The sequence below is a fragment of the Drosophila guanche genome, unplaced genomic scaffold (genome assembly GCF_900245975.1).
Source record: "Drosophila guanche unplaced genomic scaffold, DGUA_6, whole genome shotgun sequence".
In the NCBI taxonomy this organism is placed as follows: Eukaryota; Metazoa; Arthropoda; class Insecta; order Diptera; family Drosophilidae; genus Drosophila; species Drosophila guanche.
In genome coordinates, this window is record NW_022995745.1 from 7,466,718 (window position 1) to 7,489,597 (window position 22,880).

A 22,880-nucleotide genomic window follows, 5' to 3' on the forward strand; every position below is an offset into this window, starting at 1 on the left:
CATTTAAAAACCATCGATATAAATATTAACAGAAACCTGTACTAGAAATAAATCAAATATGAATCAAATAAATGGACAATGCTTTTAAAATTGCAGACAGAAGACAAGTTCTAAGAAAAAATACTTTGAAGATGGAAAACTATTTCCGATACTTTTCCTACTCTGTGTGTCATTGGATGTTGCTAACTATATGAATTATTGTTCTTGGCTTTCAGTCCAGGAATTGAGTCACCATTTTAGATAAAATTATGTTTTCTAACACACAAAACCATCAAAATTGAATGCAGCCCTCAGTATCGATAGCTTGATCGTTTATATTCCATATCTACCTCCCCACATCGTGGCTGGCGGTTTCCCCTTCCAACACACCACACACAAAAAACCAACACACACAAACAACACCAAACAGAACAAGGTAGGCGGCTTCGACCGCAAAAACAAGTAGTCTCTCATTCGGGGAACCAAAAAACTAAAACAAAACGGGAGCACCGGCAGTCAAAATTGTATTTTGAAACAGAAACGTGAATGTTTTGGCCGCGTCAACTTACAGATACAAAAATTAAATTTCTAAATTACATATTCCGACAGTCTGCGACAATTTTTCAGTATCGTTTCCAACCGCAGCAGCAGCAGCAGCAACCACGACACCGAGTCGACAACAGCAGCACTCAATTATTAAGAGGCCACAGTCGAGCTCCGTGGCAACAGCGAACCTACAGTGGAATGGCGGACCAAGTAACATATCTGGATGTGCCCGATAAGTCGGAGAACGACAAGAAATTGTACAAGTAAGTGAAATTGAACGACAAGACGGTCAGTCAATTGACCTGACCCCCTTGTGTCTGCTTTCGTGTAGATCCCTGGTGTTGGCCAATGGCCTGCATGCTTTGATCGTCTCGGATCCCAGCCCAGTGCCCGATGATGGCATCATCAGCATCGAGTCGTCGGAGGAAGGGGAAAAGCTGAGCGAGTCCAGCAGCAGCTCCTCCGATTCCAGCAGCGAAACCAATTCGCTGACCTCGGAGAGCGGCAGCCAGGCAAGCAGTGAAACTGGCGACGAAAAGTTGGCCGCCTGTGCCCTGATGGTGGACTACGGCTCGTTCGCCGAGCCGCGCAATTACCAGGGACTGGCCCACTTCCTGGAGCACATGATCTTCATGGGCAGTGAGAAGTATCCGGAGGAGAACATCTTCGATGCGCACGTCAAGAAATGCGGCGGCTTCAGCAATGCCAACACCGATTGCGAGGACACGCTCTTCTACTTCGAGGTGGCCGAGAAGCATTTGGACTCGAGTCTGGACTACTTCACAGCCCTGCTGAAGCATCCGCTGATGAAGCAGGAGGCCATGCAGCGCGAGCGAATCTCCGTCGACTCTGAGTTCCAGCAGATAGCCCAGGACGATGAGACACGCCGCGACCAGCTGCTGGCCAGCCTGGCCACCGAAAACTATCCGCACGGCACCTTCACATGGGGCAACCTGAAGACCCTCAAGGACAACGTGGACGATGATGCGCTGTACAAGGTGCTGCACGAGATACGTCGGGAGCATTACTCGGCCAATCGCATGTACGTTTGCCTGCAGGCACGCCTGCCCCTCGACGAGCTGGAGGCCATGGTGGTGCGTCACTTTTCCGAAATCGAACGCAACGACAGCAAGGCGCCGGACTTGACCAAGTTCGATTATCGTCAAGCCTTCCGTCCGGAGTTCCACGAGCAAGTGTTCTTCGTGAAGCCCGTGGAGAATGAGTGCAAGGTGGAGCTGACCTGGGTGCTGCCCAGTGTCCGTCAGTACTATCGCAGCAAGCCCGATCAGTTCCTCTCCTACCTGTTAGGCACCGAGGGCAAGGGCAGTCTCTGCGCCTACCTGCGGCGCCGGCTCTGGGCCCTCCAGCTGATTGCCGGCATAGACGAGAACGGCTTCGATCTGAACAGCATGTACTCCCTGTTCAATGTGTGCATCTACCTGACGGACGAGGGCTTCAAGCACATCGACGAGGTGCTGGCCGCCACCTTTGCCTACGTGAAGCTCTTCTCCAATTGCGGCTCACTGCGTCAGCTGTACGAGGAGCAGCAGGCCATCGAGGAGACCAATTTCCGGTTTCAAGCGCAGCGACCGGCCTTCGACAATGTGCAGGATCTGGTCTTCAACAGCAAGTACTTCCCGCCCAAGGATGTGCTCACCGGCATGGAGCTCTACTACAGCTACGACGAGCAGCAGCTCAATGAGCTGATCGGACATCTGAACGAGTTCAAGTTCAATCTGATGATCACCTCGCAGGTCAAGTACGAGGGCATTGCCTATGACAAGCAGGAGGCATGGTTCGGCACTGAGTACACCACCGTGCCCATGCCGGCCAAGTGGAAGCAGCTGTGGACCGATTCGAAGCCCATGGAACAGCTCTTTTTGCCCGAACCCAATCGCTTTGTGGCCCACGACTTTAAGCTGTTCTGGAGCGCGAAAGGCAAGCCCGATCTGCCCGCCTATCCCAAGAAACTGCTCAAGACTGACACATGCGAGCTGTGGTTCCGACAGGATGACAAATTCGAGCTGCCCGAGGCCTACATGGCCTTCTACTTTATCTCACCGCTGCAGCGGCAGAGTGCCAAGAAGTAAGCTTCATGCTGAACACTCCACTTATTTTGCTTAATACTCTCTCTCCCCACAGCGATGCCATGTGCGCCTTGTACGAGGAGTTGGTTAAATTCAATGTTTGCGAGGAGCTTTATCCGGCGACCAGTGCCGGGCTGAGCTACAGCTTCAATGCCGGGGAGAAGGGTCTGCTGCTGAAGGTCTCCGGCTACAATGAGAAGCTCCATTTGCTTGTGGAGGCCATTGCCCAGGGCATGGTCAATGTGGCGGACACCCTCGACGAGGGCACAATGACGGCCTTCATCAAGAACCAGCGCAAGGCGTACTTCAATAACCTGATCAAGCCGCGTGCCCTCAACCGGTAAGCTGTCGTCTCTCTCTTTTTCATGTGCCACAAATGGAAATCTATTATCTTTTGCAGGGATATCCGCTTGTGTGTGCTGGAGCACATTCGCTGGCTAACAATTGACAAGTTCAAGGCGCTCAATGACATTACGCTCGAGGATATGAGGGAGTTTGCGCGCAAGTTCCCGCAGGAGTTGTACGTGCAGGCGCTCATTCAGGGCAACTACACGGAGGAGTCGGCACACAATGTGCTGAATGCGGTGCTCAGTCGCCTCAACTGCCAAAAGATTAAGGAGCGTCAGTACGTGGAGGATCGCACGGTGCAGCTGCCGCTGGGCAGTCACACCATCCGCTGCCACGCCCTCAACAGCAGCGACACGAACACGGTGATCACGAACTACTATCAAATCGGACCGAATACGGTGCGCGTGGAGAGCATACTGGACCTGCTGATGATGTTCGTCGATGAGCCGCTGTTCGATCATCTGCGGACCAAGGAGCAGCTCGGCTACCATGTGGGCGCCACGGTGCGTGTCAATTACGGCAGTGCCGGCTACACGATAATGGTGAATTCGCAGGAGACAAAAACAACGGCCAGCTATGTCGAGGAGCGCATCGAAGCGTTCCGCCTCAAGATGCTGCAAATTCTCAAGAAACTGCCAATGGAGGATTACGTTAGCAGCAGGGAATCTCTGATCAAGCTGAAGCTGGTCGCCGACATGGCCCTGTCCACGGAGATGGGCCGCAACTGGGAGGAGATCAGCAACGGGGACTATCTTTTCGATCGCAATCGCAAGCAGGTCGAAGTGCTGCTCACCCTAAACAAGGAGGACATCATCAGCTTCCTCATCGACACGGATGCCAACAATTTGCGCAAGCTATCGGTGCAGGTCATTGGACATCGTCCAGTGGGCATGAACGAGCCTCTGCTGACTGTTGTGGATGATAATGATGCGATCAAGGCTGCTGGCGCGGAGCTCAGCGACGAAGAAATGCCCGAAGATGACGACGACGACGACGACGATGACGATCAACTATTCGAGGCGCTGGCCAACAAAATGAACATTGTATTCCTGCCAAAAGACGGTGATAACTCCACCATTACGGACATTTCCGAGTTTAAGAGCGGCCTCGAGGTCTACCCCACGCTTGAGGCGCACCAGCAAGGCGCCGAAATCAGTCGAACTGTTCGCATTGAGGATGCCCTAAGCAACACGTGAGCCGGACAACCAGACACAGACACAGAAACAGACACAGATATCGACGCCACATTTTCTATTGTACGCAGGCACGGCACGCCTGACCAAGTCAGACTCGAAACACTTGTTCACCCCACAGGAAATGCATTTTGTTTCAATTATGGAACACCTCAGACGATCATTGTTGCAATCGAAAAGAATAGAGTAACCAAAACACTTTATATACTGTATGAATAAACAATTCAATTAACAAGTAAAATCGTTCAATTTGCAATTGCTTTGGCTTTGCTCCTGTGGCCTGTGGCCTGTGGCCTGTGGCCTGTGGCCTTTGCCTGCTGCTGGCCTTTTGGGCAGGAAGCAAACAAAAGTCCGACAATTGTTTAGCGAAATGATCATTGTTTTATTTATGAAATAAATTATTATTATTTACATTGGAAATAATGCACGAAATTCAAATAATATTGCATACGTTGTTGCGGCACTTAGCACTCTCTGCCTCCGCTCCGCACTGCCTTTGTCTTTGTCTTTTACACACTCAAAAACAAACAAAAAAAATCTACAATTATACGACTAAGAAATACAAATACAAGGTGATATATAGTCTGTGCTGTATATATAATATATATATATATATATAAATGAGTAAAAAGTAACTGGAATGGTGCAGGGGTGCGGGAATTACTGTCATTCGGTGGCTCGCTCGCTCGCTCGTGCTGCCGATTTTTGTTGGGTTTTTTGTTTGCGTTTTTCGCGGTATGTTGGTGTCCATTCTATCTAGCATAAGTTTACGTAACTAAAATGCGACTATGAGCAAGTCGATTTGGCTTGGGGGCAGCTGTGTTTAGCCTCAAGCCAAACCAAGTTACTCATAATTTGGCTGCAGCTGTCATTTGCCACATTGCTGGGGCTGGGGTGTGGATGGAGTTGATGTATTTTCTGTGTCCTGGTGCTTGCATTTCATCTAAATAACTAACAGGCAAAAGCACGCCTCCTCTTCACGCCTTCTTTTACATACAACTAATTCATAAGGAGAAAATTTAACTAAGAAAACCTTAAGAAAGCTTTGCGAATAAATTATACGAGTAAGATTCGGTTCTTGTTTCGGAGAAAGAAATCCAAGCACGAGTGCACGCATAAATTATATAGAAATACATCTGCCGATATGGCAAAATGTATATAAAGTATTGACTTGCAAGATAATGGGGGGTAATCTTGATCGCTCTTGTCTAACTTCTTCGAATCTTTCTAAAATTAAACAAAAAAATGTTTCGTTGTTGCGCTCGCTCCAGCTCCTGTTCCAGCTCCTGTTCCAGCTCCAGAATCTGTTTCAGATTCATCTTCATCTACGATCGATTGCAATTGCCGCTCCACATTTATGGTGATGACCATGGTTGGTCAATAGTGGCCGCCACCACCGCCTCCACCTCCTGCGCCAGCACCGCCGCCGCCGCCGCCGCCGCCGCCACCACCAGCGCCGCTGTGCCTGTGATGGTCACGCCTGCCGGAGGACTGATCCCGATCACGGTAGTCGCCATTGCGTGAGCTGCTCTTGTGATGATGATGATGGTGGCGCTTCTTCTCGCCCTTCAGGCACACGTCCGACACAACCATCTCGGAATCGTCGCGCATGCCGTAATTGTCGCGGCCGCATCTGCTAATGAGAACAAGTCAGAATTTGGCTTCGTCTCATGGAGAGTTCACTCACCTGTCGAGATTCTCGCGGGACCGTTGCATATTGTCGCGCAGATTGTCGCGGGAACGGGTCATGCTGGGCGGATCGAGGGTCTCCTTGCGGCGCAGCGCATTGTGTGAGCTGTTCTTGGAGGCGGACTCGTGCAGATTCTCCCAGGCCTGGCGGTAGTATCTGCAATACCCAGAACGAAAAGTTATTTTCATGTTTGTCCAATGTGCGACTGACCGAGTTCCTCTCACCTGTTGAGTCCGTTGCGGGAGCCAGAGGTGGAGCTGTCGAAGCTGGCAACAGTGTTGCAGTCGGGCGAGGCGCGATGCCGATAATGCTGCGTGGTTCTATTTCTGTTACAGGATTGGGATAAGTGGAAAAAGAACAGTAGATTCCGGATTAGTTGGGCGATTCAGATTCATTTGAGTATTTATTTAGAAAGGCAACGATTGTTGTGTGCTTTGTGTTAGTTACAAAAAAAGGGCTCAAGGTTCCACATTCAAGGTTCAAGGGTTAAGCACAAACAGTAAGGGAAAGGCAGTAGTGTTGGAAAACGACCAAACAGTGACAGAGAAAACTAAAAGAGAAGAATGATAGCGAGAGAGAGAGAGCCAGGCGTGCATGTATGATTGAGAGATGGTGTCTGTGTGTCTGTGTGTGCTTGTGATTGATGTGTTGATTGTCTGATTGATGGAAATGCAACAGAGCACAGAGAAAGAGGCGACGGCCACCAGCCCACAGCATTCGTTGTTGGTTCAGTGTGGAGCAGTGTGGATCAGGTGTTGTTTGATTGATTCATTTGATTGATTGATTGATTGCTTGGTTGCTTGACTGTTTGGATTGATGTTTGTTTTGTCTGTTGTTTGTTGTTGTTTCGTGTGGTGTATATTTTTGTTTGTTTTTGGGCTGCTTACATTTGTGTGTGTACATATGGCCGTTGGATTGGATCAGCTTTCATCTGATCTGGGGTTTTGCTTTGCTTTGCTTTGCTTTGATTGATTGACTGACTGATTGACTGACTGATCGTTTCGTTTCGTTTTGGTTGCTTTTGGCTGTTCATCTTTGGCACAAATTGCGTTTGGGGTTTCCGTTCCGTTTCCCATTCTTCTTCTGAGCAGGTAGTTCGTTTCGTTTCGTTTCGCTTCGCTTCGTTTCATTTTCATATTCATTTCGGTCCATTTTCGGTCTTCCTCGCTTCCTCTTTGGCATCGATATTCCTGCATCCATTCCATTCCGCATTCCACTTACATGTGGGAATTGCTAAAGAGTCCTGCCCTGGCCCTATAGCCACGCCCATAGCTGCTAAACTCCCGCCTGCCCAGCTTCTGGTCGTCAAAGGGTAGCGCCAGGACGCTGTACCACAGCGATGGCTCCCTGGTGGGCTCGCATCGAGTGCTGGAACTGATGCTGCCATAGGAGCCATGGCCATGGCCATGGCCAAAGCCGTAGCCATCGCCGAACAGGCGCATACCCTTGCCGCTGCAGCGTGTCAGTTGGGCGGTGGACGCGTAGCTGGTGGCACTGGTGGCCGTCGCCGTGGCATAGCTGGGCAGGCGACACGGTCGCGGTATACCGCCAACGGTAGCTGTTCGCGGTGGCCTCCCACCCTGCGACTTTTGGTATTGCTGCTGCTGCTGTTGGTATTGCTGCTGCTGCTGCTGCTGGTGGTTGTGGCTGTGTTGGTGCTTCTGCTGGTGATGATGATGAGCATGATGATGGTAAGCGGTTAAGTGTTTGGCAAGGTGCCGCCGTTTGCTGTTCGGGGTGCTGGCGAATGGGTTGCCCAAAAGACAGAGAGGGAGAAGCAAAAACGAAAAAAGAGAGTTGTACAACGAGAAAGAGAAAGCGTTCGATGTTCATGTGTGTGCTGAAGCAAGTGTTTGTGCGTGTGTGTGTGTGTGTGGGATCCCAGAGAGACAGCGAGAGAGACAGCGTGGGAGAGTAATAAAACGTAGGAAGGACACCAACGGCACACACAGACACAGCGAGAGACGCACAAAGAAGGAGAGAGAGAGAGAGAGAGAGCGACAGAGAGAGAGAGAGAGAGAGAGCGAGAGAGAGCGAGGGTAAGAGCGGATTAACGGGATGTGAACAAAGTGGTGACCCCGACAAACGATCGACTTATTTGATTTTTGTTTTGATTTTCGAATCAATTTCTGCAGCTGGGCGGGGGAGGGCCAGTACTCACCTTCGCACGAGTATCACAATTGTCGTGATGACGGCGGCGAGAAAGACAAAGCCGCCAAAAGCGCCCAGCGCCACAATGGCGCCCAGATTGAGTTTCGCCTCCTTGGGCTCCTTGCGATCGGGATTGTCGACGGCGAAGGGCACATTGACATTGGGCGACTGATTCTGCTGTATGTTGACGCTGTCCGGTATCTCGTTGTCCTGCGGATGCGAGTTCTGGATGATTTGCTGCGTGTTCCGCGTGGTCGTCTCCACCTGGGCGGGCACACTGGCCGCACTTGGGCGACTGCGTGGCGGTGCGGGCGCATAGGTGGATGGTGGCAGCGCCTGCGGCGGCAGTGCATGCTGCGTGGTGGTGGGTGCTGCCGGCGTGCTGATCGGCTTCTTGGGTATGAGCACGGGCCGAACGGTGCGCCGCGGTGGGAACTCTTCGCGCACAGTTCCTGGCACGGGCACATTGACATCCTCCTCGGAATCGGCTGTGTGGAGCAGAGCAGAGTGTGAGTCAGAGAAAAGAGAAAAGAGAGAGCACTCAGCGCACTCAGCACTTACATTCTCCATTGATCTCCACTTGTGTGGGACTGATGCTGGGGTAGGTGCCCACGGTGCTGGTGCTGGAGGTGCTGACGCCATTCGTGCTGGCGGTGGACACTGGGCGGTAGGGCGTGCGGCTGGTGGTGCTGCTGATCTTGGGCCTGAACGGTGGCGGCGTGGCCACCGACGAGGGTGGTGCTGTGGGCGCCGCTGTGGGCTGTGTCGCTGGCTCCAGCTTGATGCAGCGTGGCAGGGCGCTGCTCCACTGGCCACTGGCCAGGCAGCTCAGCTGGCGCGGTCCCTCCATGCGGTAGCCCTGCGGACAGCTGATCTCCGCCTTGGAGCCGAAGTAGGTGCCGTTGGGTGCGTGTATGATGGTGTTGTAATAGTTCCCAGGCAGCGTGTCGCACTCCACAACTAAAAGAGAGAGCAGAGAGGAGCATAAGAGGTCTGGCGGAGAGGCAGAGGCAGGGGGAAACTCACTCTCGCAGCGTGGCGGTGGTCCATTCCAGCGCTCATCAAAGTCGCATGTGAGCAAAGCTCGGCCAATCATTTCGTAGCCCTCCTCGCAGGCATACTTCACCAGACTCAAGTAGCCAACAGTGTTGTTCAGCAGGCCATAGCTGCCATGGGCAATGCTCGCCGGCAGACCACATTCGATATCTGAGAGGGAAGACAGTTGTCAGGAGGATGGAGTCTGAAGGACTCGACGTGCCACTCACATTTGCAGACTGGCGGAAACTCATTGTAGAAGCCCGTGTCCAGGCAGGTGCGTGTGGCCGGACCCACCAGCAAGTGGTTCGAGTCGCAGCTGTACTTGATCTGGGCGCCCACCTCGAAGCCGTTGAGGGCCACCATCGTGGAGTTGGGCGGCTGCTCGGGTCGCCCGCAGGTCTTCGGCTGATGCTGGCAGATGAAATTCAGCAGCGTGTTGCAGTTGGTGTCGCTCCAGAGCCAGCCCTTGGAGCCATCGAATCTCGCGCAGTCCTCATCGCCGCCGGGGTGGCTCCAGAAGGAGACGGTCAGCTCGTCCCCGTTGACCCACTTCCAGCTGCTGCGGTCGCTGCCGTCGCGCACCGCTCCCATCCAGTACTGGGAGCTGACATCGCTGCGATGGCGCCGCCACAGCTCCCAGCTGATGAAGCCCTGCAGGGCCGGATTGCTCTCGCTGATCAAAGTGCCGCCGCGGGAGCGGCAGAAGGAGAGCGCGTCGAGGAAGTTCAACGGCTGCCGATTGTAGAAAATGTAGCACTTTCCGTTGTACGAGGCCAGGGCGCCCGGCGGCTGATCCCGGAACGTGGGACACCGCTCGATGGGCAGCGCCTGGTCCGTGTAGACGAATGCCTCGCAAATGGAAAGCGGATTGGGTGTGCTGTTCTCCAGATGGACGCTGACAAACGCCCCCGGCATGGGGGGATTGCAGGGTAGAAAGAGCGGCTGGCCGGCCTCCAGGAGCCCAGTGAAGCGATTACAAATCGGATTCGTGCCCAAATCCGGTCGATTGTTGCCCACACGCACCACAATGGTCGCCGGCTTGTTGCCTATTCAACACACAAGAGATGCAAATGCAAAACAAAAATTACGAATATTAAAAATGTTCACAGAAAGATGCTCAAAGATGTTCCCTCCTGGCGATGGCTTTTGTCTGTCAGCGGGTCAGGCGGGTTCAGGCAAGTGAAAGTAATCATAAATATTCGGGCTCCACTCTGACTCACTGGCTCTTCGTTGGTCGTTGTGTTCGGGCCGAGAGCCACACGAAAATCACATAACAAGAAGCCGAAGATTCAACTTCAGGTTGCTGCCTTGGCAAGTGAAAGCATTTGTTGGCAGTTGTTTGCTTAGTCGCTTTCGGTGATGGCAACCCTTTGCTGTGGCATCGTGCAGCGTTTGCCATTTGCAGTTGCTGCCACGGATTGGCAGGCCTGGGAAAACGGGGCATTGAACTGTCCGTTGGGCGAGAGAGTCAGTCCCCAAACAGAATGCGGTCCAAACAACTCTATTACAGTGTGAGCTTTTCATACATGTGCGGGACAGGTTTACGGCCAGAGATAATGCCTGCTTGCAGTTTAATAAAAGCGAAACGCAGGCTGAATTTAATCAACGGACAGCGGACAGCGGACAACGGACAACGGACAGCCGATCGTTGCTGTTGCTGCCATAGCCCATGGATTACTTACCGCAACAGGATTTGCCAAAGTCCAGACGCACCAGCTGCACCATGTAGGGCTCCAGTAGATTCACGTACCACCAGGGGGAGCGCTCCGATTTGGTCAGTGAGCAAGTTTCCGGCGTGAAGAACGCCGACGTGGAGCCATCGATGGCTTTTTGGGGTGCACCAGCGCCCTCGGTGGATATTTGCATGGGCGCCTTGCCAGCGGCCACATTGAGTACTGCGAAGAGATGCAAAATTCAATTATTATTTTCAAAATCAAGATGCAAGAGATGACGATGATGATGATGAGGCTGTCATGAATCTGTAGTTCCCAGCGTGGGGCTCCAAGGCCCGACTAATTGGCCAGGGACAGGGGTAGGCCCTGACACCAAAACCAAAACGAAAAACAAAAGCCAAACAATGTTCTGCCTGGCAAAATGTTTTGCCAAGAGTTCTGGCCATTGTGTGCGTTCGTTCGTTGTGGCCAAGAGTCAGCGCAGAGATATGGCTGGCAAAAGCAAAAGTGAAATTTAATGTTGGCCCAACTTTTACTTGTTGCGGGCCTAATTACAACGCTCGCTACGCACTTTTGCGGCATTCGGGATTCATTAATCAGATGCATCTGTCGGATAAGACTGCTCGTTTCAGTTTTGGAGTCTTCGAGTCTTCGAGTCTTCGAGTCTCGCAGTCCACGCTCAGCGGCACATGACGCACTCCTCGAGAGATCTGTGCGGCTGCTTTCTAACCGTTCCAATACTCTCTCTTTCAACTTCTGTGCAAGTGCTGGCTGCTGGCTGCTGGCTGGTGTGACAAATGCCTTTTAATTGCATTTAATTAATTTCCTATTGCTGCCAATGTCTTCCTGCTGTGTCATGTCCAAGAGCCAAAGCCGCTCCCAGACAGACGGCTGCAGCAATTTTCTTTGCTTGTGTTTGTGCCTCATCAAGTTGCAATCAGCCCCGACAGCAGGGGGGCCCAAGCCAAAGGGCATCAGAAGCCAGCAGTCGCTCCAATCTCTTGGGATTGCTTTGAAAAAATTAATGATTCGAAATGGAGCTAGAACCAGAAAGAAATTTTCAGCCGAATCAATTTCAAATTTGGCCTTTCGACAGCCTCTGGAGTAGCGTGATGGATCGATCGAGTGAGTTTCCCTGAATGGGTCAAGGCTGGGAGCAGCCTTCATTCATGCTTTCATTCACTTATTCATTCAGTCTTTCATTTGTTGATTTGTTCATTTCATTTTGCTCTGTTTATGCCAATCAATAAACAAGTTTTGCGGAAGTCCATGTCCCCCACCTAGAGATTCATTTAGAATTTTCGTGCCGTAGTTTTTTTTTGTTGCTGTCTCTGTCTCCACACACACGAGTCTATAAAAAGTGGGTCAATCGCGGCCACTCTTCACCTCTCATTCTCGACTTGCCTCACGCATTCGGCTGTAGCCCAATTTCGCGCATTTTGTTAATCATGTTTCACTTTTGGTTTGCTTTTTGCTTTACGACAACTTTGCATTGGAAATTGGTATACGAATTGGAATGCCATTGCTTTGCCTCTCTTTCGCACTGCCACAGAGAGAGAGAGAGAGAGAGAGAGAGAGAGAGAGATTTTTGAGAACGCTTCAAATTTTGTGTTTGCTTTGGTGAAAGTTGTTCCCCACTGCCAGTCCCAGTCCCAGTCCCAGTCCCAGTCGGTGTCCAAGTGCAAGTCCAACTCGGAATCAAAGGCGCTAATTGAGTTGACGAACAGCATGGCATTTCGTTCGTGTTCGTGTTCGTGTTCGTGTTCCAAGTCTTTTGTTTTTGTTGGCTTAGCTGCTGGCCTAAACGGAGTTGCTACTCACCGCAGAATGGTATGCCCTCGGGCACCCACTGCCCCTTGTCGCAGACCCGTCGGGCCGGTCCCAGGAGCTCAAAGCCACGCTCACAGCTGTAGGAGGCCACCGTGCCCTGGGTGAGATTCGCATTCGAGAAGACGACGCTGCTGTGCGCCGGTGAGCCGGGAAAACTGCAATCGGCATCTGAAAGCAGAAGGAGAGGGAACAGAAGAGAGCATTAAATTATATGGCAATCAATTATGGAAAAATATTCTTTGATTCTTTGATTGTTCTTTGATTGCCAGTTGGGAACACAAAATCAATTTGATTGATTTCCCAATTATGGTAACACTGATTCCCCTTCGGAGTGTCTTCAAATTAAGTTGCCATTTATCATAATTTATATTTGAATAGAAAATATCTCAAAGCAGCTTCCCGCCATACAGAAATTTCTTTCTGTTTTCATCATTGCAAGCTATTTCTATTCAAACTGGACATGGCTAGTTCTGTGGCAGGTCCAACTTGTTGTTGGAGTCGTGGTGTGATTGACAATTAAGCAAGTTCCGTTCCAGTTTTGGTCAGGCAAAATATCTCTGGCATTCAAAGATTGCAAAACGTTCTCGACTCTCGACTCTCGACTCCACTCGACTTTGCTTGGCTGTTTTCTGTTTGCTGTTGCAGTTGCAGTTGTTGTCAATGCAAAGCGTGAGAAAATAGCCGCAGCAGAGAGAACAAAAAAATGCCATCAATTTAGTTGTTGTTGTTGCTGTTGCTTTGCAGCTTGTATCTATGCAAAAATGCGAGCCGTGTGCAACAATCAAATGTGTTGCTGCCAGCCGCTTGTATGATTAGTTATTCAATTGAGCAGCAGTTCCCAGGCCCAGACTTGGCCAGTGTCAGGGGTTTTGATACATCCCCAGCATGCAGTGCCCCCCCCTCCGGATCGTTCTTGTTCCGTCTCAAAGCTGTTAAATACAATTTTGCATAAACGCAGAAGCAAAAGCAGAAGCAGAAGCAGTGACTAGAGCTGGAGCTGGAGCTGAAGCTGCAGCTGGTACTGGGCATGCCATAAATGGTCGAATAACTGCAACATCATTTGACCAGCAGCAGCAGCAGCAGGGCAGCTTTCCAGCTTGCAGTTTCCAGTTGCTGCCAGCAACATTTTCTTGTTTGTTGCTACACATTTTCAGATGCCATGGCAGCTTCTTCTTCGTCATGGCCTCATCTAGCTGCTTGGCTGCTTACAAACCCAATACCAATCACAAACCCAATGCCAATGCAATTTCATCATAACGGTTTTCATAAGCCAGCTCCGACTTCACTCCACTTTAGTGCCGCTCCTCCTCCCAGCCCCCGCTGAGGCAGAAACAAATACAAAAATTAGTTCGGGCAAATTGAAATTAACCGAAAAAAAAAGGCAAATGAAACTTTAAGCGAGTCATTTGTCATGGGGAGCGCAAACGCAAATTAAGAAATCAAGTTCATAAAAATAAATTCCATTCGGTTTCGGTTTCAATTTCGGTTTCAGTTACCGTTACAGTTCCACCACCAAAAAGAAGAAACACAAAAACAACAAAGGCAAGCCAGAGCGCAGCGCCAGGCAGCCGAAGCAGAAGAGTTGGAAGTGCGAGAGAAAAAGAAAAGAAGAGCAAAAGAGAGTCTGCACGGGGGTTGAACGCGTAGGCACTAGTGGAATACACTGAGCATAAGCTAACGGGCAGGGTAGGGTATTCACAGTGCGCATATAAGTGGAAGAAAAAACAAGAATTAGCTAAAGACTCCCACGATGTGAAAGACGCAACACTACACTACACAACATCACACTGCGCTACACAGCATTAAGGTTGTAGGACGTACCGAAAAGCTTGCCGTTGCCCAGTCGGCCATGCATGGCAATGCGGCGGCGTCGGTGTCTCTGACTTGAGGGCAGGGGTGGGGTGTGTGTGTGTGTGTGTGTGTGTGGTGTGAGTCAATACCTTAAAGTGCAAAGGCAGTAGTTGCTCGTACTACCAGCAGGTCTTGTGTTTGCTGGGGCACTGCTTTCATTTGCTTTCTATGTGCGGCACAAAGTCAGTGAAAGTGATAGCCCGCATACAGACCGAAAGACAGAGAGACAGAGAGACAGAGTGGCATGGCCAGTGGACTCGTACTCGTATGTGCAGCACGCTACCATTGACAAAACAACAGCAGCAATTTGTACAACAGCAGACAGGCAGCCACTCCACTTGTATACGTACAGCATAGAGAGAGAGGAGAGGAGTAGTCGTTGGTCCGTCTCTGAATATTCATTGTGGATAACAAATCTCAAGACTAGTAATAATAATAACAATCATTATAATCATAATAGCAGTTATAATTTCAAACTTGTTTCGGACATGAAACCGGACTCACTTCTCACTCGCTGCTTGTTGCTGTAACAAATCACCCATCAACGCCTCGTCCAGGCCTTTTCTTTGTTTGCTGCCACAATTTGTTTTGGGACAAAAGCCGAATACTTCGCTTATGAATCGAACAAAAAAGTCAATTTGGATTGAGGGAAATGAATAGAAAAAGCGAAAGCCAGCCAGCCGCAAAGGTTGCAATCAATTTGCGGTTTCATTTTGTATGCCAAAAAAATAATCGACAAAATGCACAGGGCAGGGGCTTCAATTTGTAGAGGAATTTCTAGAGCCAACCGGCAGTCGTTTAATAATTATTTGATGCCAAAATGTTATCTGAGATCTCGAGTCAGCTGAACCTGCCGCAACACTGTGCGACTTTCTACGTGGTTAATGTTGACCCCAAGACCGAACCCCACCGCCATTCGCGTATGTCGGCTAATTTGATTTTAAATGCGCGACACGGAGTTGCCTCCATGGGCATGGGTAAGGGCTCGCTGGCTGCGTTCGCAGTGCATCCAAATGAGGCGCAAATGTCTTCTTGTCCAAGCAATTAGCTCGCCGCTTGCTTCATTGTCTCAATCTTCCATCTCCAACTCCATTTCCAGCTCCAGCTCAACTCATTTCGGGCTCTGGCTTGACCCAAACGCTAATTAGAGCCATGTCTTGCTGGTGGTGGTGGTCGGGGGGGGGACTAAGGGTACGATTTCTGTGTTATTTTTGCTGCATTGAGTGCAGTTCTGGGACGTCATGCGCTGATTGCCGGCCAGAGGCCCACGCTTCGTCGACTGCTGCCGAAGAAGCATTCTCCGCTTCAATTACGAAACTGGAGAAAAGTGCAAGTGCTGGGCCACCTGTCCGATTAGGGCCCGAGACTTAACATTATTTCCTCAAGTGAAAACAGCACGAAACCTCAACCTAAACCCCAAAAATATAAGCAACAAAAAAGAAAACGGTTGAAACCGTTAGCCCATCGCTCGACCATTATATGACCATTATGATGATGATGGAGGAGAGACCTCTCTGTGGAGATGCCGTTTGAGGCTGATTGGTATTGGATTTACATAAATTGGCGACCAGTTCTCCCCCTCTCTCCCGCACTCTCTCTCTCTCTCTCTCTCTCTGTGTGTTACTCTTTTGTGACTGCTCTCTGGCTGCATCTGCTCTCACGCAGCTTCATCCATTGCCTGGCTCCCGCAACGCTTCTCCGATTCACTTGACCCAGTTTTGTGGGCTTTTTGTTTTTGAGGCTGCTGCTGCTGCTGCTGGCTGTGCTTGTCGGCCAAATTGGTAGAACCTCGTTAAAAGTACACACACATGGAGAAACCTGACAGAGGCAGAAACATTTCGCAAGTGCCTTTTGGTTTTTGCGCAATTTTCGCTGCTGTTTGGATGCGCCTTTTGGCTTGTGCAAGCCAGAGCCAGAGCCAGAGCCAAAGCCCAGACTGGACTGCACACAAAAGTTCGTCGTTGGCCAAGTCTTTTGATTAGAACTTCCGCTGCTGACAGGGTACACACATAGTCGTTAGAGTGGCTGCTCCGCTCTGGCTCTGGCTCTGGCTCTGGCTCTGCTGTCCATTCTTGTTTCGTTTGGAATTAATTGCGCATAAAAATTGCCCATCATGCGCATTAAATGAGACATCAAAGAACACATCTGCCACCAGCACACACGCTAGTTGGCCTGGCTAAAAGCTGCTAAGCGTATTAAATAAACATGCGCTGCGTCCCAACCACCAGACGCGACGCGACTTGGCTCTCTTTTATGTAACGGTACGCATAGCAGCAGCAACAGCAGCAGCAACAGCAACAACAACAAATTTCAAGCTTAAACAGTTACGTAAAGCAACAGCCAACAGCAAAGAATGGCTAGAACCAGACACAACAGCAGGCACACAGGCAGCTGAACCCAGAGAGGGGCACTGCCAGCAGCATCTTGACAACGGGCCACTCATTCTCCAGCTTCCAGCCTGGTGGCAACATCTTTCACCTGATGACAAGCCCCCCCCCCCACCAAGCAAAGCCTTATAACAGGTTCGATATGATTTTGCGGCACTTTTTGCGGCAAAGGAAACGCTTGATTGCCGCTTCTAAAGCAAGGCCAAGAAACGGCAATCGACAGCGCAGACAGTCGCAAGCCAAAACGAGCCAACGACCCAATGGATACCCTGGGCACAAGTCGAACAATCAATTTCCAGTGCAAAAATGTTCCTGCCTTCCTATGCTGATGGGCAAATCAGAATACCCCGCTGCACAGGGTGCAAAGACGATCGACGACATTGACCGACGATATTGCTGGCTGCTTGGCTGCTTGGATGCTGTTGCCGTTTGCCAGTTGACCGCATTCCGGGCCCCAGCCAACAAATCAATGCGCGAGCAGCAAAACAGCATAGGCAGAGGCAGAGGCAGAGGCAGAGCCTGTCCTTCTCTTGCCACTGACAACAAACTGGGTCAGCGCTCAGGCCCCAAATGCACTCACAGATGGAATCTGTGGAAACACCTGCAAGCACAGCGCAGCCCACTGTAGCTCAGTGTAGCCCACTGTGCTGCTGCTGGATGGTTGATGCGTTCTCATTGCAGTTGCTAATTCTCGAGCTGCGGCTGTCTCTCTGTTTTGCGGCTTTTGCATTTGCTTTTGGTTTCGTGCCTAATTTTTGCTTTGGGCTGTGAACATTTTCAATGCTATGCGAAGATTGTTTCCACTTTAGTTTTACGGTTTGTTTGCTTGTTTGTTTTCAGTCTCTCTCTCTCTCTCTCTCTCTCTCTCTGTCTGTCTGTCTCTGTTCTGTTTACAAATTGTTGGGCTAATCATTTGGTCAGACCACTTCCAAAAGCAAACACACAAACTACGCCAAAAAGGAATGTTTTCAAGTGAAGAATAGATCACAGAATGGATCAGATGGCAGATATATAAGACAGGGTCTCAACTATCCACTGAAGTACAAAATAGAATTATAAATAGCAATTTGCATAAGAAAGGAGGAGGAACCCACAGAGAACGAGAATCTTGTGTGTGTTTCGTTTTGTTGTTCGTTTTTTCCTCTTCCATTTCGATTCTCAGAGTCGTGTCTCATTTTGGTTAAGAAATTCTCGTGGCGGTGGCTTTTTTTTTTTTGTCAACTCTTTTCTCCTATGCAAATGGGCAGCCACAAATCAAGAGCTTGCCCCCAATAGGAAAGGAAATCAAAAACTGTCTTAGCGGCAGATGGAGGTGGAGATGCTGGCCGCTTTTGTTATAAATATTTTCACTTTGGAAATTCGTGTGTGGAGTGGGGAGTGGGGAGTGTGGAGTGGGTAGCTGGCAAGTTATTTGCTTGGTTATAAAATCGATATTTTGTATGGCATTCCATTTGGATAGTTTTACCGCTAGTTGCGGGGCATTACGACATCAAAAGATTGGGATCAGGCATCAGGTGGCTGTAGCTGGAGCAACTTGTTGCAACTTGTTTGCTGCATGTGCAGAGAAATAACTGTAGCTGATGCTGCATGCTGTCCCCTGCCACTAGTCGCTCTTTTATTGATTGGCGGCCGCAGCTGCAAGAGCTGCCAACTCATCCTGAGACTGCACTTCCGATTTGCCCCCAGAGCGCAGCGAAACGATACGAAACGGAGCGGGATAAGCCAGTCAGCCAACAGTCATTGAACTTGCGGCTTGCTCTCATCATCATCATCATGAGGATGGCGCCATCGTTTCCCCCCCCGCCGCCACCTTTCCCCTCCTCATCACTCTCTTATGTGGCAGTCAGCGCGCAAGCGAAACCAAAGCTGCAACACAAAAACTGAGCTGAGCAAATTGCAATTTCCATGCCGCAGCCACAGCGACTGCCACAAACCATTGCCATGTCCATGTCCATATCCCATAGCCATGTCCGCGGCCATGTCCGCAATTAGGTAGCTCCCCGGCGTCCCCCTGCCCAAGCACCAATCGAAATCTATGGTTATGGCTACTATAAGTGTTATCGTTATCGTTATCGTTATCGTTATGGCTTAAAGGTTTTCCTTTTGACTTTAGTTGCATTGGGTGGAGGCAGCTTCAAACATGAATTCAAGCAACATTTTTAAGGCTACGACTGGAACGTATTTTCCAGATTTTTCCAGGTGTTTCAGTAGCTAAAATGATGCAATTTTTGGATGATTCCAATTCAGAATGATGCCTAGGCAAGAAATGTTCAACTTAATGCAGTTTCAGTTGCTAATTTTATAGCGAAAAACGCCTAAGAATATTCGTGTGAAATATTTTGCACCCCGCTTCGATTCTTTGACCTTGGCCAATCGATAATTATCGATAGCTGCGGCAAACCATCAATCAATCGCAAGCGAATATTTCACGATATTTGTGTTGGCAATTTGTAACGAAACGCAGCAACACACAAACACTTCAAATGCCTAACAAAGCAATTATTAATAACAATTTCAATTGTCTGACGCTGCTCAGGTGGCATTGATGGCATTGGCTGTGAAATCACGGCGGCAACAATCACAATCACAATCACAATGGCAGCAGCAACCAGCGACACTTGGACATGGTCGTATGACAATTAATTAAATTCAAAATGAATGCATAGAAGAAAAAAAAGAGGCGCATAAATTCTGTCCAACATTTTTTGCAGCCACTTTTTCTTTCTCTTTCATTAGCAGCTGGTGGCAAGTGGCAGTGGCAGTGGCAGCTTTCTTGGTGGCCAGCGATAGTTGGCATTTGAATGCGTTGCTAATAGCAAACAATTTCATTTATTTATTAGACTTTAGTTTCACTTTTCGAGCATTTCACTGCGACATTACAATTTCACACACGACGCCAGGCAGGCAAACAAAACGCGAAAGTTGCCCCAATATGTTGTTGCTCGCTGCCGAGGCAGTGTGTGTCTGTGTGTGTGTGAAAATATTTAACTTTTAACTGCAGTCAGAGCCATTTATGTTTATGGCAATTAAAATGATACTCGGCACAAAGACAACGCTCACGCCTGAGAATCACATGGAAATGAAAATGGAAACGTGTGTGCCAGAGCCCATTAAAAATGCTAAAAACGCTGAATGCAAGCGATTGAAATTGATGCGACAATCCAGATGATACGATGAGATGAGATGAGATCAGCTGGCGCTGGCACTCCTTTCCAACAAAACCAGACCCCACCCATAGAACAGATCGGCTGTTGGGAAACCATTTTCAACTAACAAAATAAATGCAATGGATCAATGGGAAGGAAGCAGAGAGCTTGGAGAGCTTCCACATATTTCCACAGAGATCTGCCATGGATAGGGAAAACTTGAGTCTCCTCTTTACGCATTCAGTTTCTGTATTCAGTTTCTGTATTTCTGTATTGGGCACTCGTATTTGACAAGGCCATTGACAGCTACAGCTACGGCTACAGCTACAGTGAGCCCCACGCACACCGCCTCCTACGTGCCAAGGTGACAATTGCAGCAAAAAGAGAAACACAAAGACCAAAACTCATTCAACGAAATTGTTGCGTAAAATTGTCAAGACAAACATATAAATATTTGTGGCCCGATTTGTGGCCTGGGGCGGGAGTTTTCTCGTGTGGTAGTACTTTGGACAAAGATTTGGCAGGAAGATGGAGTTGGTGGCAAGTGAAACAAGTTGAAGGTTGTGTCCGCTGCCCACGCACCCGGCGCTGGGAATTGAAAATGGAATTTTGCTTGGGTGTTGCAGGCTTCCTTCCTACTTCCTTGTGGCAGTCAAAGATACTCGCAGATCTTATGTAAGCACCGACCGCAGCAGCCACAGCAGCCAGAGCAGCATGGAAAAAATGATTTTACTGGTGGCATGCATGCGTGCACAGTGCCACGCCCGGTGCCTGCCGCCCTTTTGCACCATCCATAAGGCAACAAATTGTTGCGGCTGCGGCTGCGGCTGCGGCTGCTGTGGTTCATTGTGCAGCAATAGATAGATGGCTACAACGAGTATCTTGTGCCACAGAGTTTCGCATTGCAATTAAGCCCAGAGTTTCCGCATCTCTGATTGCCTCGCTGCCGTTGCCGTTGCCGCTGCTCCTGCCACTGATGATGATTATGATGAGCTGGTCATGCATGCTTATAACCGGCACTAGCAGATCGTACAGCGAGAGAGAGAGAGAGAGAGAGACATTACATGGGCCCCTTGATGAGGCATGCGGCAAGCATAGGGCTGGCTGGCTCCCACTCTCTTTGTGGCACTTTTACTTTTGTTATTGTCAACAATTGTCTCTGCCTTGGAGGAAAGCAAAACAGCAAAACAAATACAACTTTCCCAACATTACAGATATGTCTCTTCCCTTCCCTTCCCTTCCCTTCGCTCCCTTTTCCCACCCAGCTCGTTGCTTCTTGGTTTCTCTTGAATGACTGCCACAGATCATAAATTTTGTTTTAATTTCGGTTTCGGTTTCTGTTTTTTGTTTTTGAGTTCTTCTGTTGCTGCCGCTTTGTGTGTTGCATTAGTTTTTAAATTAATTGCAAAGATGTTTGTGCCCAAGTAAAAGTTGAAATATTTTTGGGCCCATCTGCAGGAGCCACCACCTGTTGGTGGCCCACGTGCAAGCCGCACAAGTTGCAGGTCGCCCTTCAGGCAGTCTCCCAACCACGTGCAGAGGGCAAGTTTGTTGCCCAAGTCTTTCGTGTGCCACATTTGCTTGCCCGTCCCAGTCCCAGTCCCAGATGTCTCTGTGTCTGCGTCTGTGTGTGTGTCTGTGTGTGAGGTGACCCAAACAAACATCCGTTTCCTGGCAAATGCCACACCTCACATGCCATTCCCTGCCCCCTACCCACGAAATAATTAACCAGCGCCCAAGCACTTGACTTGTCGCTGAAACTGGAACTCAAAGTGGAACTGGGACTGGGACTGGAACTGGGTATTGGGAACTGGACTGGGACTGCGGTATGCCGTTGAACATTGAATGCTCTTTTCGGCTTGTAGTTTATTTTTTGTGTTGTTTATTGGCGTGGGAAAAATGCCAAAGTCACTGGGCAAGAAACATAATTCATGAGTCGCTCGTTGCTGCTGGCTTTTGTTTCGAACCAGAACCGGAAATCAACAAAAAAAAACCAACCAACAAAAAATGTCTATGCAAAAATAATAACAATTAAATGCGAAGAAACAAATTAATTCCTTTATTTCTTAGGTGTGTCCCACACACACACATACGGGAGAAAATGGGTGAGTGATGAAAATGGGCGGCCAGCAAGAAGAGCGGCGGCAGTGCCAAGTGCGGATCGGATGGATCCAGCAGCAGCAGCAAACAAGAACGAGAGAAAATGTTTGTGTGTGCGCCGTCAAGTACCCTGTACAAATGGTGGGGTATGCACAACCATTTGGGCGCCCATGGGTGGGCCTGCTTATCCGATAGCTGATCTATGCAAAACATTGTGGGATCTGAGCAGATTAAGTCCGCTAACAATGCATCAGAGCTTCCCCACATGTCAAGGCTGTGCCTGGAGTCCGAATTGTAAGGTCATCGAAGCCTAAGCATCATGAGAATTTCCAAAGTGCTGCCATAATCTTGTGAACACAGGGATTTCATTGTCAAAATATGCAAAACGTCATTTAACGATTATTTATGCACATGTGTAGATGGGAAGTTAGATATCAGCTCGCCTGTGAGCAGGGTATAGACTGTTCGGTATTCCTTTTCGCATAGAATTTCTCTCTTGTTTTTTTTGTTTTTGTCTTTCTTGCTTGACACACTCACCTATATTCTGCGCCTGCGCCAAAGTCGACGCCGCCGCCGCCACCACCACCGCCAGAGCCAGCGGCAGAAGCAGCTGCCACTGCGTTCGCTGCATTCTTTGCTCTCGCTCGCTCACACCTGCTGCAGGGGGATGGATGGATGGATGGATGGATCAGATCTCGCTCGCTCGCTCTCTCTCTGTCTGTCTGTCTATTCTTCTGGTTGCTGTTGTTGGATTTTGGTTACTCTATTTATTGCACTCTGTTTTGTTAGCACTTGCTGCAAGTTTTTGACTGTTGTGCAGGGTTCCACATGCCAACAGGTGCTTTCGGCCTGGTCAAAATG

General features: G+C 49.5%; 2 protein-coding genes across 3 annotated transcripts; one reads left to right on the forward strand and one right to left on the reverse strand.

Annotated features, from left to right (window-relative positions):
* Nucleotides 1-260: 260 nt before the first annotated feature.
* Nucleotides 261-4,394, forward strand: LOC117581548 (nardilysin-like). Of its 2 annotated transcripts, XM_034268865.1 has the most exons (5): nt 261-415; nt 589-788; nt 857-2,611; nt 2,668-2,952; nt 3,013-4,394. In XM_034268865.1, the coding sequence occupies exons 2-5, from the start codon at nt 724-726 to the stop codon at nt 4,154-4,156; spliced, it is 3,249 nt and encodes a 1,082-aa protein (XP_034124756.1). In that variant the 5' UTR covers nt 261-415; nt 589-723; the 3' UTR covers nt 4,157-4,394. The 2 variants fall into 2 exon arrangements, with proteins under 2 accessions (XP_034124756.1, XP_034124755.1); XM_034268864.1 differs by lacking the exon at nt 261-415 and having other exon boundaries at nt 455-788.
* Nucleotides 4,395-4,517: 123 nt separating this feature from the next.
* Nucleotides 4,518-22,702, reverse strand: LOC117581549. The gene is made up of 10 exons (XM_034268867.1): nt 22,557-22,702; nt 12,527-12,703; nt 10,715-10,927; nt 9,260-10,078; nt 9,021-9,200; nt 8,556-8,954; nt 8,005-8,488; nt 6,068-6,169; nt 5,841-5,999; nt 4,518-5,789 (listed from the first exon to the last, which is right to left on the reverse strand). Exons 1-10 carry the CDS (start codon nt 22,648-22,650, stop codon nt 5,531-5,533), a joined length of 2,886 nt encoding a protein of 961 aa, XP_034124758.1. The 5' UTR covers nt 22,651-22,702; the 3' UTR covers nt 4,518-5,530.
* Nucleotides 22,703-22,880: the final 178 nt, after the last annotated feature.